Source organism: Lampris incognitus, chromosome 2 (assembly GCF_029633865.1).
Source record: "Lampris incognitus isolate fLamInc1 chromosome 2, fLamInc1.hap2, whole genome shotgun sequence".
NCBI classification, from domain to species: domain Eukaryota; kingdom Metazoa; phylum Chordata; class Actinopteri; order Lampriformes; family Lampridae; genus Lampris; species Lampris incognitus.
This window is the reverse complement of record NC_079212.1, coordinates 150,532,099-150,546,754: the sequence shown is the minus strand read 5'-3', so window position 1 is coordinate 150,546,754 and position 14,656 is coordinate 150,532,099. Positions and strand designations below refer to the sequence as shown.

At 42.1% G+C, this 14,656-nt stretch overlaps 1 protein-coding gene across 2 annotated transcripts in view; it reads right to left on the bottom strand.

Moving 5' to 3' along the window:
- ddx27 (DEAD (Asp-Glu-Ala-Asp) box polypeptide 27) overlaps positions 1-14,656 on the bottom strand; it is a 122,977-nt gene that overhangs the window by 3,053 nt on the left and 105,268 nt on the right. The window contains exons 17-19 of one of the 2 annotated variants that reach the window (XM_056273733.1): positions 10,082-10,173; positions 9,873-9,993; positions 2,678-2,774 (exon numbers count right to left, since the gene is read on the bottom strand). In XM_056273733.1, the coding sequence (XP_056129708.1) occupies positions 2,678-2,774; positions 9,873-9,993; positions 10,082-10,173 (310 nt within the window). The remainder of the gene's footprint in view (positions 1-2,677; positions 2,775-9,872; positions 9,994-10,081; positions 10,174-14,656) is intronic. The other variant, XM_056273734.1, reaches the window with a different exon arrangement.

The following is a 14,656-nucleotide window of genomic DNA, read 5'->3' as shown; positions in this document are numbered from 1 at the left end:
TCTCACTGTCCCAATCTAAAGTCCCGGCATGCTTTAAGACCACCTCTATCATTCCTGTCCCCTAGAAACCAACATCCTCATGTCTGAATGACTACCGACCCATAGCACTCACCCCCATTGCCATGAAGTGCTTTGAAAGACTGGTTCTGGCTCACATCAAAAACATTATCCCCCCCACATTCGACCCACATCAGTTCGCCTACCGTCCCAAAAGGTCTACTGAGGATGCCGTTGCCACTGCCCTGCACGTTGCTCTGACCCACCTTGAACTTAACAGCACATACATCCGGATGCTGTTTATAGATTACAGCTCTGCCTTCAACACTATCATCCCCGCCAAACTAACCACCAAACTCCTCTCCCTTGGCCTCAACCCCTCCCTCTGTAACTGGACCCTGGACTTCTTGACCAACAGACCTCAGTCTGTTAGGTTAGGTGACCACACCTCCTCCACCCTGACCCTCAGCACAGGTGCCCCTCAAGGCTGTGTTCTGAGCCCCCTCCTTTTCTCCCTCTTTACCCACGACTGGCTGCCAACTCACCCTTCAAATGTTATAGTTAAGTTTGCAGATGACACCACAGTCATTGGCCGTATCACCAACAATGACGAGATGGCCTACAGGGACAAGATTCAGCACCTCACATCATGGTGTACCACCAACAATCTTGTCCTTAATGTGCAGAAGACAAAGGAGCTGATTGTGGACTTCATGAGGTCTAGAAGCTGCAGCCACTCCCCTATACACATCAATGGGGTGGAAGTGGAGCATGTTTCCAGCTTTAAATTCCTTGGAGTCCACATCAGCGAGGACCTTTCGTGGACATTAAACACCCAGGCCCTTGTGAAAAAGGCCCAACAACGCCTGCATTTCCTGAGGAGGCTGAGGAGCGCCCGTCTATCCCCCCAAAATTCTCACCAACTTCTACCACTGCACCATAGAGAGCATCCTGACCATCTGCATCTCAGTGTGGTACGGCAACTGTACATCAGTAGACCAGAAAGCTCTGCAGCGGGTCGTCAAGGTGGCCCAGCATATCACCGGTACCCAGCTCCCAGCCATAAAAGACATTTATCACAAACGCTGCCTTCGAAGGGGTCTGAGCATCAGCAGAGATCCCACCCACCCCAACCATGGACTGTTCTCCCCCCTGCACTCTGGGAGGCGCTACAGGAGCCTCAGAGCCCACACTACCAGGCTCAAAAACAGCTTCTTTCCACAAGCTGTTGCCCACCTGAACCTGGCTACCCACTGAATGTCTGTAGATACTTTTAAATATTTTGTACTCCAGCTCTTTTTTAACTTATTTTTAGCTTTTGGTCTTCATCAGTGTATATCTTGTGCTGTGTTTGTGTGTGTCTTCATCAGTGTATATCTTGTGCTGTGTTTGTGTGTGTCTTCATCAGTGTATATCTTATGCTGTGTTTGTGTGTGTCTTCATCAGTGTATATCTTATGCTGTGTTTGCTGTGGTCTTCATCAGTGTATATCTTATGCTGTGTTTGTGTGTGTCTTCATCAGTGTATATCTTGTGCTGTGTTTGTGTGTGTCTTCATCAGTGTATATCTTGTACTGTGTTTGTGTGTGTCTTCATCAGTGTATATCTTGTGCTGTGTTTGCTGTGGTCTTCATCAGTGTATATCTTATACTGTGTTTGTGTGTGTCTTCATCAGTGTATATCTTGTACTGTGTTTGTGTGTGTCTGTCTTGCACTGTTTGGTGAGGTCGCAGCCCTCATTTCATTATTAACAAGTGCCTGCACATTGTTTTAATGACAATAAACTGAATTGATTGAATTGAATTCTTCTGATCACAAAGTGCATAGTGTCCATTTAGACTTGTCGTTTTCCTGATCCAGACCGACTCTAGATACAGATCACATGATATAACGAACACAATCTTCCATCTCAGATGGAAGATGACTCAACATGGCGATATCTTTGGTCATGGCTCCAAAGCGGTGGTCCTATGCCGCACTGTGAGACCGGTTCAAAGACGGCCGTTATTAAGGTCTTGCGACCTACGACAACCTGGGACAAAAGTCCGACAATGTCAGAAATGTAGGATGACCGTCTGACAGTGTGACTGCTGCTATGAGCTAGGGCTACTAACCAACCAATAGAAATGCAGCACGACATGACGCACTGATCAACGCCACGCAGGATCTTTGCTGGCGCTAAACACAAACAAACACGCTGTTAGCATCTGTGAGCCAAATGCCCTGGATTCAACACAACGAGCTGCGGCGACTATTGAAAGGACTCATTTCCTGCTTGGCGTCATGTTGCTCTACCAGCGGCGTAGATTGATCACGTGTGCGGATGCGGCATGCATGCAGATGACGTCTTTATGGACTTGCGCCGTAGCCTGCGATTCGGCGGGTGTTACCATCGTACAGTGCACATACAGCACAACCGATGTCGTACCCGAGTTTATTAGAGCCATATCGCACAGTGAGGCTTGCAATAGACTTATAGGACTGCTGAAATCACACAGTCTGTCGGAGGCTTTGGACACACCCCCCATCCTGACCCATGCAAACCAGGAAGACAGACAGACTGACAGACAGGTAAACTGACAGAGAGGTGAACAGAGCGACAGACAGATGGGTAAACACACACACAGGTAAATAGACGGATAGGCAAATGGATAGACAGAGGAACAAAAAGACAGACTCACCCTGCTCTGTAGTGTTTCAGGGCCTTGCTGCTGGTATTTGTCAGCTCTTTATCAAACACAGACCTCTTTGCTGGTTTACTGGCCTTCTGATTGGCTGCTGAACAGACAGAAAGACACACAGATGGACAGAAAGACTCTTAAGAACAGGGTTGAGGGTTGTATGGTGTCTATAGCTCAGACATTGGCTGTTGGGATTGAATTTAGATTTTGGTTTCAAAGATTTATGGACTTCATCGCGTTATCTGTTGATAATGGAGGATCAAACTTGAGTTGAAAATTACAACATTGCTTTAAATATAACCCTCCGTGATAAATATGACCCTCCATGATAAATATGACCCTCCATGATAAATATAACCCTCCGTGATAAATATAACCCTCCATGATAAATATAACTCTCCGTGATAAATATGACCCTCCATGATAAATATAACTCTCCGTGATAAATATGACCCTCCATGATAAATATAACTCTCCGTGATAAATATGACCCTCCATGATAAATATAACTCTCCGTGATAAATATGACCCTCCGTGATAAATATGACCCTCCATGATAAATATGACCCTCCATGATAAATATAACCCTCCGTGATAAATATAACCCTCCATGATAAATATAACTCTCCGTGATAAATATGACCCTCCATGATAAATATAACTCTCCGTGATAAATATGACCCTCCATGATAAATATAACTCTCCGTGATAAATATGACCCTCCATGATAAATATAACTCTCCGTGATAAATATGACCCTCCGTGATAAATATGACCCTCCATGATAAATATAACCCTCCATGATAAATATAACCCTCCGTGATAAATATGACCCTCCATGATAAATATAACCCTCCATGATAAATATAACCCTCCGTGATAAATATAACCCTCCGTGATAAATATAACTCTCCGTGATAAATATGACCCTCCATGATAAATATAACTCTCCGTGATAAATATGACCCTCCATGATAAATATAACTCTCCGTGATAAATATGACCCTCCATGATAAATATAACTCTCCGTGATAAATATGACCCTCCATGATAAATATAACTCTCCGTGATAAATATGACCCTCCGTGATAAATATGACCCTCCATGATAAATATGACCCTCCATGATAAATATAACCCTCCGTGATAAATATAACCCTCCATGATAAATATAACTCTCCGTGATAAATATGACCCTCCATGATAAATATAACTCTCCGTGATAAATATGACCCTCCATGATAAATATAACTCTCCGTGATAAATATGACCCTCCATGATAAATATAACTCTCCGTGATAAATATGACCCTCCGTGATAAATATGACCCTCCATGATAAATATAACCCTCCATGATAAATATAACCCTCCGTGATAAATATGACCCTCCATGATAAATATAACCCTCCATGATAAATATAACCCTCCGTGATAAATATAACCCTCCGTGATAAATATAACTCTCCGTGATAAATATGACCCTCCATGATAAATATAACTCTCCGTGATAAATATGACCCTCCATGATAAATATAACTCTCCGTGATAAATATGACCCTCCGTGATAAATATAACTCTCCGTGATAAATATGACCCTCCATGATAAATATGACCCTCCATGATAAATATAACTCTCCGTGATAAATATGACCCTCCATGATAAATATGACCCTCCATGATAAATATAACTCTCCATGATAAATATGACCCTCCATGATAAATATGACCCTCCGTGATAAATATGACCCTCCATGATAAATATGACCCTCCATGATAAATATAACTCTCCGTGATAAATATGACCCTCCATGATAAATATGACCCTCCGTGATAAATATAACCCTCCATGATAAATATAACCCTCCGTGATAAATATAACTCTCCGTGATAAATATGACCCTCCATGATAAATATGACCCTCCATGATAAATATAATTCTCCGTGATAAATATGACCCTCCATGATAAATATAACTCTCCGTGATAAATATGACCCTCCGTGATAAATATAACTCTCCGTGATAAATATGACCCTCCATGATAAATATAACTCTCCATGATAAATATGACCCTCCATGATAAATATGACCCTCCGTGATAAATATGACCCTCCATGATAAATATGACCCTCCATGATAAATATAACTCTCCGTGATAAATATGACCCTCCGTGATAAATATAACTCTCCGTGATAAATATGACCTTCCATGATAAATATAACTCTCCGTGATAAATATGACCCTCCATGATAAATATAACTCTCCGTGATAAATATGACCCTCCATGATAAATATAACTCTCCGTGATAAATATGACCCTCCATGATAAATATGACCCTCCATGATAAATATAACCCTCCGTGATAAATATAACTCTCCGTGATAAATATGACCCTCCATGATAAATATAACTCTCCGTGATAAAGATGACCCTCCGTGATAAATATAACTCTCCGTGATAAATATGACCCTCCATGATAAATATAACTCTCCATGATAAATATGACCCTCCATGATAAATATGACCCTCCGTGATAAATATGACCCTCCATGATAAATATGACCCTCCATTATAAATATAACTCTCCGTGATAAATATGACCCTCCGTGATAAATATAACTCTCCGTGATGAATATGACCCTCCATGATAAATATAACTCTCCGTGATAAATATGACTCTCCATGATAAATATAACTCTCCGTGATAAATATGACCCTCCATGATAAATATAACTCTCCGTGATAAATATGACCCTCCGTGATAAATATCTCTCCATGATAAATATAACTCTCCATGATAAATATAACCCTCCGTGATAAATATAACCCTCCATGATAAATATAACTCTCCGTGATAAATATGACTCTCCATGATAAATATAACTCTCCGTGATAAATATAACCCTCCGTGATAAATATGACCCTCCATGATAAATATGACCCTCCATGATAAATATAACCCTCCGTGATAAATATAACTCTCCGTGATAAATATAACTCTCCATGATAAATATAACCCTCCGTGATAAATATAACTCTCCGTGATAAATATAACTCTCCATGATAAATATAACCCTCCATGATAAATATGACCCTCCATGATAAATATAACTCTCCGTGATAAATATGACCCTCCATGATAAATATAACCCTCCGTGATAAATATAACCCTCCATGATAAAGATAACTCTCCATGATAAATATGACCCTCCATGATAAATATAACCCTCCATGATAAATATAACTCTCCGTGATAAATATGACCCTCCATGATAAATATAACTCTCCGTGATAAATATAACCCTCCGTGATAAATATGACCCTCCGTGATAAATATAACCCTCCGTGATAAATATAACTCTCCGTGATAAATATGACCCTCCATGATAAATATAACTCTCCATGATAAATATGACCCTCCGTGATAAATATAACCCTCCGTGATAAATATGACCCTCCATGATAAATATAACCCTCCGTGATAAATATAACCCTCCATGATAAATATAACTCTCCATGATAAATATAACCCTCCATGATAAATATAACTCTCCGTGATAAATATGACTCTCCATGATAAATACAACTCTCCGTGATAAATATAACCCTCCGTGATAAATATGACCCTCCATGATAAATATAACTCTCCGTGATAAATATAACTCTCCGTGATAAATATAACCCTCCATGATAAATATGACCCTCCATGATAAATATGACCCTCCGTGATAAATATGACCCTCCGTGATAAAATATGACCCTCCATGATAAATATGACCCTCCGTGATAAATATGACCCTCCGTGATAAATATGACCCTCCATGATAAATATGACCCTCCATGATAAATATAACCCTCCGTGATAAATATGACCCTCCATGATAAATATAACTCTCCGTGATAAATATGACCCTCCGTGATAAATATGACCCTCCATGATAAATATAACTCTCCGTGATAAATATGACCCTCCATGATAAATATGACCCTCCGTGATAAATATAACTCTCCGTGATAAATATAACTCTCCGTGATAAATATGACCCTCCATGATAAATATGACCCTCCGTGATAAATATGACCCTCCATGATAAATATAACTCTCCGTGATAAATATGACCCTCCATGATAAATATGACCCTCCGTGATAAATATAACTCTCCGTGATAAATATGACCCTCCATGATAAATATGACCCTCCGTGATAAATATAACTCTCCGTGATAAATATGACCCTCCGTGATAAATATGACCCTCCGTGATAAATATGACCCTCCATGATAAATATGACCCTCCGTGATAAATATAACCCTCCATGATAAATATAATTCTCCGTGATAAATATGACCCTCCATGATAAATATAACCCTCATGATAAATATGACACTCTGTGATAAATGTGACCCTCCATGATAAATACAACGCTCCATGATAAATATGACCCTCCATGATAAATATAACTCTCCGTGATAAATATGACCCTCCGTGATAAATATGACCCTCCATGATAAATATGACCCTCCGTGATAAATATGACCCTCCGTGATAAATATAACTCTCCGTGATAAATATGACCCTCCATGATAAATATGACCCTCCGTGATAAATATGACCCTCCATGATAAATATAACTCTCCGTGATAAATATGACCCTCCGTGATAAATATGACCCTCCATGATAAATATGACCCTCCATGATAAATATGACACTCTGTGATAAATGTGACCCTCCATGATAAATACGACCCTCCATGATAAATATGACACTCTGTGATAAATGTGACCCTCCATGATAAATACGACCCTCCATGATAAATACGACCTTCCATGTTAAACACATGGTGAGCTGATGTGACCACTGCGGCAGCTATGAGGTTAAAGTTAAAAGTCCTGACCAAATAGTCCTGGTTATGGGCGTACTGACCTTCATAATAACGACAGGTTGCTCATCACTGAAAATATATACCACTGACCAAACATAATTATCACCAAGGTCAACGACCAAATATCACTACAAACCGGCCAAAGAAAAGACTATCTACACTCGTAATTACACAACACTGCAGAGAAACTACAACTGCAGTCCTGTTCAAAGAGGGACTGGAAAAGACTGGAAAAACACCTACACCACAAATAAATGAGATGGATGCACTGCAGCACAGAGCATGTTGTGTCAATAAGTTCAAGTTCCAGAACTTTATTGTCATTGTGCAAGCGCAACGAAACTGCAATTGTGTCAACCTCAAATGATGCATACAAAGAATAAATGACAGGAAAAAGAAATATAAAATAACAATAAAAAGTACAGAATCTAAACAATATAAATTCAAAATATAAGCAATAAAAATTATAACTTTCAATTAAAACTAGAATACAACCAAAGAAGTGAAAAACACTCCTCCATTTGGCTGCTCCCATTAGGGGTCTCCACAGCGGATCATCTGTTTCCATCTCTTCCTGTCCTGTCACACCAGCCACCTGCATGTCCTCCCTCACCACATCCATAAACCTCCTCTTTGGCCTTCCTCTTCTCCTCTTCCCTGGCAGCTCCATATTCACCATCCTTCTTCCAATATACCCAGCATCTCTCCTCCACACATGTCCACACCATCTCAATCTTGTCTCCACACTGTCCTACCTGAGCTGTCCCTCTAATATACTCCTTCCTAATCCTGTCCATCTTCACCACTCCCAATGAAAACCTTATCATCTTCATCTCTGCCACCTCCAGCTCCTCCTCCTGTCTTTTCATCAGTTCCACTGTCTCCAAACCATACAACATAGCTGGTCTCACCACCATCTTGTAAACCTTCCCTTTAACTCTTGCTGGTACCCTTCTGTCACACATCACTCCTGACACACTTCTCCACCCACTCCACCCTGCCTGCACGCTCTTCTTCACCTCTCTCCTGCACTCCCTGTTACTTTGGACAGTTGACCCCAAGTATTTAAACTCATATGTCTTCATCACCTCCACTCCTTGCATCCATTCTTTTCACCTGACAGTGAGGCGTCTCGCCAGGGGGGACATAGCACATGGGAGGATCATGCTATTCCCCCCAGTTCCCCATCCTCCCCACACAGGCGCCCCGACTGACCAGAGGAGGCGCTAGTGCAGTGACCAGGACACATACCCACATCTGGCTTCCCACCCGGAGACATGGACAACTTTGTCTGTAGGGACGTCCGAACAAGCCGGAGGTAACATGGGGATTTGAACCGCCGATCCCTTTGTTGGTAGGCAACAGAATAGACCACCACGCTGCCCGGACGCCCATCCATGTGTTTTATTTTATTCGTGCCTATGAGCTATGTGCCTTGCTGCCTATGTCAGTGTTTCTTGTATTTGTGTTTTAGTTACCTGCTCTGGTCTGTACAGCACTTTGGTCAATGTGGGGTGTTTTTAAATGTGCTTTATAAATAACTTTGACTTGACTTATTCTTGAAAAGGAGGTTCATAAACATCAGCAGCAAAAACGCAGTAAAGGAGCGGAGTGAGATATGAAGTGGCTTAAAGTGACATGTAAGTACATATTGCAAATACTGAACATGCCCAATCGTGGTATCACATCAGTCTTGTCGGGCTGAAGATATGTCTGAGTTCAATGGTGCCACAGCTTTTGAAACAAAGTAGTCTATTTGAGGGTGAATGAAGCAGGTAGAATTTAGTAATAAATAAAGGGTGTCTGGTTACCAGTCTATTCAATATTAGCTACCATGTCATTTGACAACTCCTGTTAGTGGTGGGTGAACAAGCAGCCTGACTGAAAAAACACTGTGGTAAAGGACGCTTCTTTGTTCATCTGTAGGACTGGTATTCAGCTGTAAGCCCGGTGTTAGGTCACTCGGGGCCATTCTTAAAAGTTTTATAGTTTAAAAAGTACAAATTATGGCTCAACAAAGAAGAACCAACTTAATAGGTCTGTGGAAGTAAGACTGCCGAACTTGGTACATTTAGTTTAAGAACTGTAGGAACAGTTACACAAGCAATGATGATGATAGTAATGACCATGCCTGAATACTTTGGGCAGTGAGCTTAACTGCATGAGTCACTGTTCAGCTATTTTCATTCATGAGCAGGTGAACCTAGTGAAGTGGTCAATGAATGTATGTTAGCAGCGACAAAACGTCACTGATGATTCTTGAACTAGAAAACCTTGTTCACAGATCATCATGCTCACTGTTTCTGATCTGACCTTTAGGGGGGGCCTCATCCTCAGCCATGGCCCTCGCTCTCTTGGGTCGTCTCTCTCTCTTGGCCGCCCTCTCAGCATACATCTGAGCCTTCAGCATCTCAAACTGGGCTCGCTCATCTGGCTGAGGGAACAAGAGAGGGACTGTGATTGGGTGTGTGTGTGTGTGTGTGTGTGAACAGAGACACAGGGTACATTATGGTGACTCTTACTGTCAGCGGCTTTTTCTTCCCCTCCTTCAGAAACTTCTCTCTCTTCTTCTTCCCTCTCAGAGCGAGGTCAAAGTCCTGCAGCGCCTTCGCCACTGCAGAAGGTAGAGTCACAACACATCAGATACAAATGCTATGTTGATGACTACACTTTATGTTACTACATGTGTGATGCCTGACTGAGCTGTCTGGGTCAAGGTCAGTAGTTATGTTTAGTATTTAAGGTCAGTACTTGAAGTTAGCAGTTAGTCAGTAGGTCAGTAGTCAAGGCCAGTATTTAAGGTCAGTAGTTAGTGTCAGTAGATAAGGCCAGTATTTAGGGTCAGTAGTTAGTGTCAGTAGATAAGGCCAGTATTTAGGGTCAGTAGTTAGTGTCAGTAGATAAGGCCAGTAGTTAGGATCAGTACATGAAGTCAGATGTCAAGGCCAGTAGTCAGGGTCAGTCGTTAAGGCCAGTAGTTAAGGTCAGCAGTAAAGGCCTGTAGTAAGGGTTAGTAGTTAAGTTCAGTAGTTAAGGCCCATAGTTAGGGTCAGTAGTTAAGGTCAGCAGTAAAGGCCAGTACTTAAGGTTGGTAGTTAAGTTCAGTAGTCAGGGTCAGTAGTTAAGGCCCATAGTTAGGGTCCGTAGTTAGGGTCAGCAGGAAAGGCCAGTAGTTAGGGTCCGTAGTTAAGGTCAGCAGGAAAGGCCAGTAGTTAGGGTCAGTAGTTAAGGCCCATAGTTAGGGTCAGTAGTTAAGTTCAGTAGTCAGGGTCAGTAGTTAAGGCCCATAGTTAGGGTCCGTAGTTAAGGTCAGCAGGAAAGGCCAGTAGTTAGGGTCAGTAGTTAAGGCCCATAGTTAGGGTCCGTAGTTAGGGTCAGCAGGAAAGGCCAGTAGTTAGGGTCCGTAGTTAAGGTCAGCAGGAAAGGCCAGTAGTTAGGGTCAGTAGTTAAGGCCCATAGTTAGGGTCAGTAGTTAAAGTCAACAGTAAAGTCCACGGTGGTGTAGCGGTCTAAGCATCGGCTTTGTGTCAATGCAGATGCCCACTGGAGACCGGGGTTCGCGCCCCAGTCTCATCAGATCCAACTATGGCCGGACTCGATGAAGCAGCAATAATTGGCAACGCTGTCTTTGGGAGGGGGGCGGAGTTGGCTTGTGTTCCGTCACATGAATGTGTCTGTGTGTGTGTCGGAAAAAGCAGTGGTTCGGCCTGGAGTCGCCTTGTGACGGAAGTGGTGAGGCGTCTCCTTCGAGACTGCCGGCCGGAGAGATGCAGTTGGCGAACGAACGCAGTACAAGGGTGGGTGTTTGAACTAGAATAGGGAGCAATTGGCCACTAAATTGGGAGAAATCAGAAATAATTTATTAAAAGAAAAAGCAGGAAAAAAAAAGTCAACAGTAAAGGCCAGTATTTAGGGTCAGTAGTTAAGTTCAGTAGCCTGGGTCAGTAGTTAAATTCAGTAGTTAGGGTCAGTGGTTAAGTTCAGTAGTCAGGGTCAGTAGTTAAGTTCAGTAGTCTGGGTCAGTAGTTAAGGCCATTAGTTAAATTCAGTAGTTAGGGTCAGTAGTTAAGTTCAGTAGTCAGGGTCAGCAGTTAGGGTCAGTAGTTAAGTTCAGTAGTCAGGGTCAGTAGTTAAGTTCAGTAGTCAGGGTCAGCAGTTAAGTTCAGTAGTCTGGGTCAGTAGTTAAGGCCATTAGTTAAATTCAGTAGTTAGGGTCAGTAGTTAAGTTCAGTAGCCAGAGTCAGCAGTTAGGGTCAGTAGTTAAGTCCAGTAGTTAAGTTCAGTTGTCAGGGTCAGTAGTTGGGGTCAGTAGTTAAGGCCAGTAATTACGGCCTGTAGTTAAATTCGTAGTTAGGATCAGTAGTCTCGGGCAGTAGTTAAGGCCAGTAATTACTGCCATCAGTTAAATTCAGTAGTTAGGGTCAGTAGTTAAGTTCAGTAGTTAGGGTCAGTAGTTAAGTTCAGTAGTCAGGGTCAGCAGTTAGGGTCAGTAGTTAAATTCAGTAGTTAAAGCCTGTAGTTAGGGTCAGTAGTTAAGTTCAGTAGTCAGGGTCAGCAGTTAGGGTCAGTAGTTAAATTCAGTAGTTAAAGCCTGCAGTTAGGGTCAGTAGTTAAGTCCAGTAGTTAAGTTCAGTTGTCAGGGTCAGTAGTTGGGGTCAGTAGTTAAGGCCCGTAGTTAGGGTCAGTCATTAAGTTCAGTAGTCAGGGTCAGTAGTTAAGGCCCGTAGTTAGGGTCAGTCATTGAGTTCAGTAGTTAAGGCCCGTAGTTAGGGTCAGTCATTAAGGTCAGTAGTTAAGGCCTGTAGTTAGGGTCAGTAGTTAAGTTCAGTAGTTAAGGCCTGTAGTTAGGGTCAGTAGTTAAGTTAGTAGGCCTGTAGTTAGGGCAGTAGTTAGGATCAGTAATTAAGGCCTGTAGTTTGGGTCAGTCGTTAAGTTAGTAGTTAAGTTCAGTAGTCAGGTTAAGTAGTTAAGGCCTGTAGTTAGGGTCAGTCGTTAAGTTCAGTAGTCAGGGTCAGTAGTTCAATTCAGTAGTTAGGGTCAGTGGTTAAGTTCAGTAGTCAGGGTCAGTAGTTAAGGCCCGTAGTTAGGGTCAGTAGATAAGGCCAGTAAAAGTGGCAGTAGAAAACCTTTTTGCTTTAACTTATCGTTATGAAGTGTTGATTGCACAGTTTGATGCTACAGCATAATAACACCATCAGTGTTTAGACTGCTTCCCTGTAAGTCAAGTAGCCCAATATCACAAATTACACATTTGCCTCGAGGGGCTTTAGAGCCTTGCTTTCATTGTGTAATTCTGTTGGCCACCAGGTATGACCTCGCGGAAAAATGAAGGCTCGATTTACAGCACAAAGGCAGTGCATCAACCACTGCACAAGCAAAATCGGGAGGGGACAGTGCTTTTGTTTTCCTTGGTAGCGATCCCCAGTAGCAGAACCGGTGGACGGTGGAACAACCGAAGTGACAGTGGAAACTCTACCCTGCAAGAGAAAAGAAGCCCGCTGACAGAGGAGAGGCAAAGAAAGTGAAGTGGGAGAGTGATAGAAACAACAGGTAAAACAAGAGTGAACCTTGGACAGGCATTCACCTGAGGGAGTGCCGGTGTTGTACCAAACACTGTTTCCCTCTAGACAAACGACAGAGCTCACATGGAAACAACTTGGTTAAGGTAAGCATTAGGTTAAGGTGAGCATTAGGCTAAGGTGAGCATTAGGTTAAGCTGAGCATTAGGTTAAGGTGAGCATTAGGTTAAGGTGAGCATTAGGTTAAGGTGAGCATTAGGTTTAGGTGAGCATTAGGTTACAGCAAGCATTAGGTTTAGGTAAGCATTAGGTTAAGGTGAGCATTAGGTTAAGCTGAGCATTAGGTTAAGGTGAGCATTAGGTTTACGTAAGCATTAGGTTAAGGTGAGCATTAGGTTAAGGTCAGCATTAGGTTAAGGTCAGCATTAGGTTAAGGTCAGCATTAGGTTTAGGTGAGCATTAGGTTACGGCAAGCATTAGGTTTAGGTAAGCATTAGGTTAAGGTGAGCATTAGGTTAAGCTGATCATTAGGTTAAGGTGAGCATTAGGTTTAGGTAAGCATTAGGTTAAGGTGAGCATTAGGTTAAGGTCAGCATTAGGTTAAGCTGAGCATTAGGTTAAGGTGAGCATTAGGTTTAGGTAAGCATTAGGTTAAGGTCAGCATTAGGTTAAGGTCAGCATTAGGTTAAGCTGAGCATTAGGTTAAGCTGAGCATTAGGTTAAGGTGAGCATTAGGTTTAGGTAAGCATTAGGTTAAGGTGAGCATTAGGTTAAGCTGAGCATTAGGTTAAGGTGAGCATTAGGTTTAGGTAAGCATTAGGTTAAGGTGAGCATTAGGTTAAGCTGAGCATTAGGTTAAGGTGAGCATTAGGTTAAGGTGAGCATTAGGTTAAGGTGAGCATTAGGTTTAGGTAAGCATTAGGTTAAGGTGAGCATTAGGTTACGGTAAGCATTAGGTTAAGGTGAGCATTAGGTTAAGGTGAGCATTAGGTTAAGGTGAGCATTGGTTACGGTAAGCATTAGGTTAAGGTGAGCATTAGGTTACGGTAAGCATTAGGTTAAGGTGAGCATTAGGTTACGGTAAGCATTAGGTTAAGGTGAGCATTAGGTTTAGGTAAGCATTAGGTTAAGGTGAGCATTAGGTTAAGGTGAGCATTAGGTTAAGGTGAGCATTAGGTTAAGGTGAGCATTAGGTTAAGGTAAGCATTAGGTTAGGCTTAGGGTTTGGTTGACGTTAGGTTAAGGTTAATCTGAGTGTCCCAGTGTTGTATGGAACTTTGGCTAGGAGGGAACAGATCTTGATAGGGATACAGCGTTTGATACAACACCTGGGACTTTAGAGGGTGCCTAAACCGACATTCAGTTGGCATTCTTTCTACCGGATCAGTAAGTAAGTAACACCACGTGCCTACTCATTAATGCCACCAGATGTTTTACTCTGCCTTTATCGGAGCACTGAGATCGGGCTTTCTAGTTCAAATTGGGATTCTTATGGTTGTTTCTTGCTTTGTACAGTAGCCAGGCTGCTAATAAATGGAAAGTGATCTGGTTGTCTTTGCGACAGCGGCGCAAACAAAG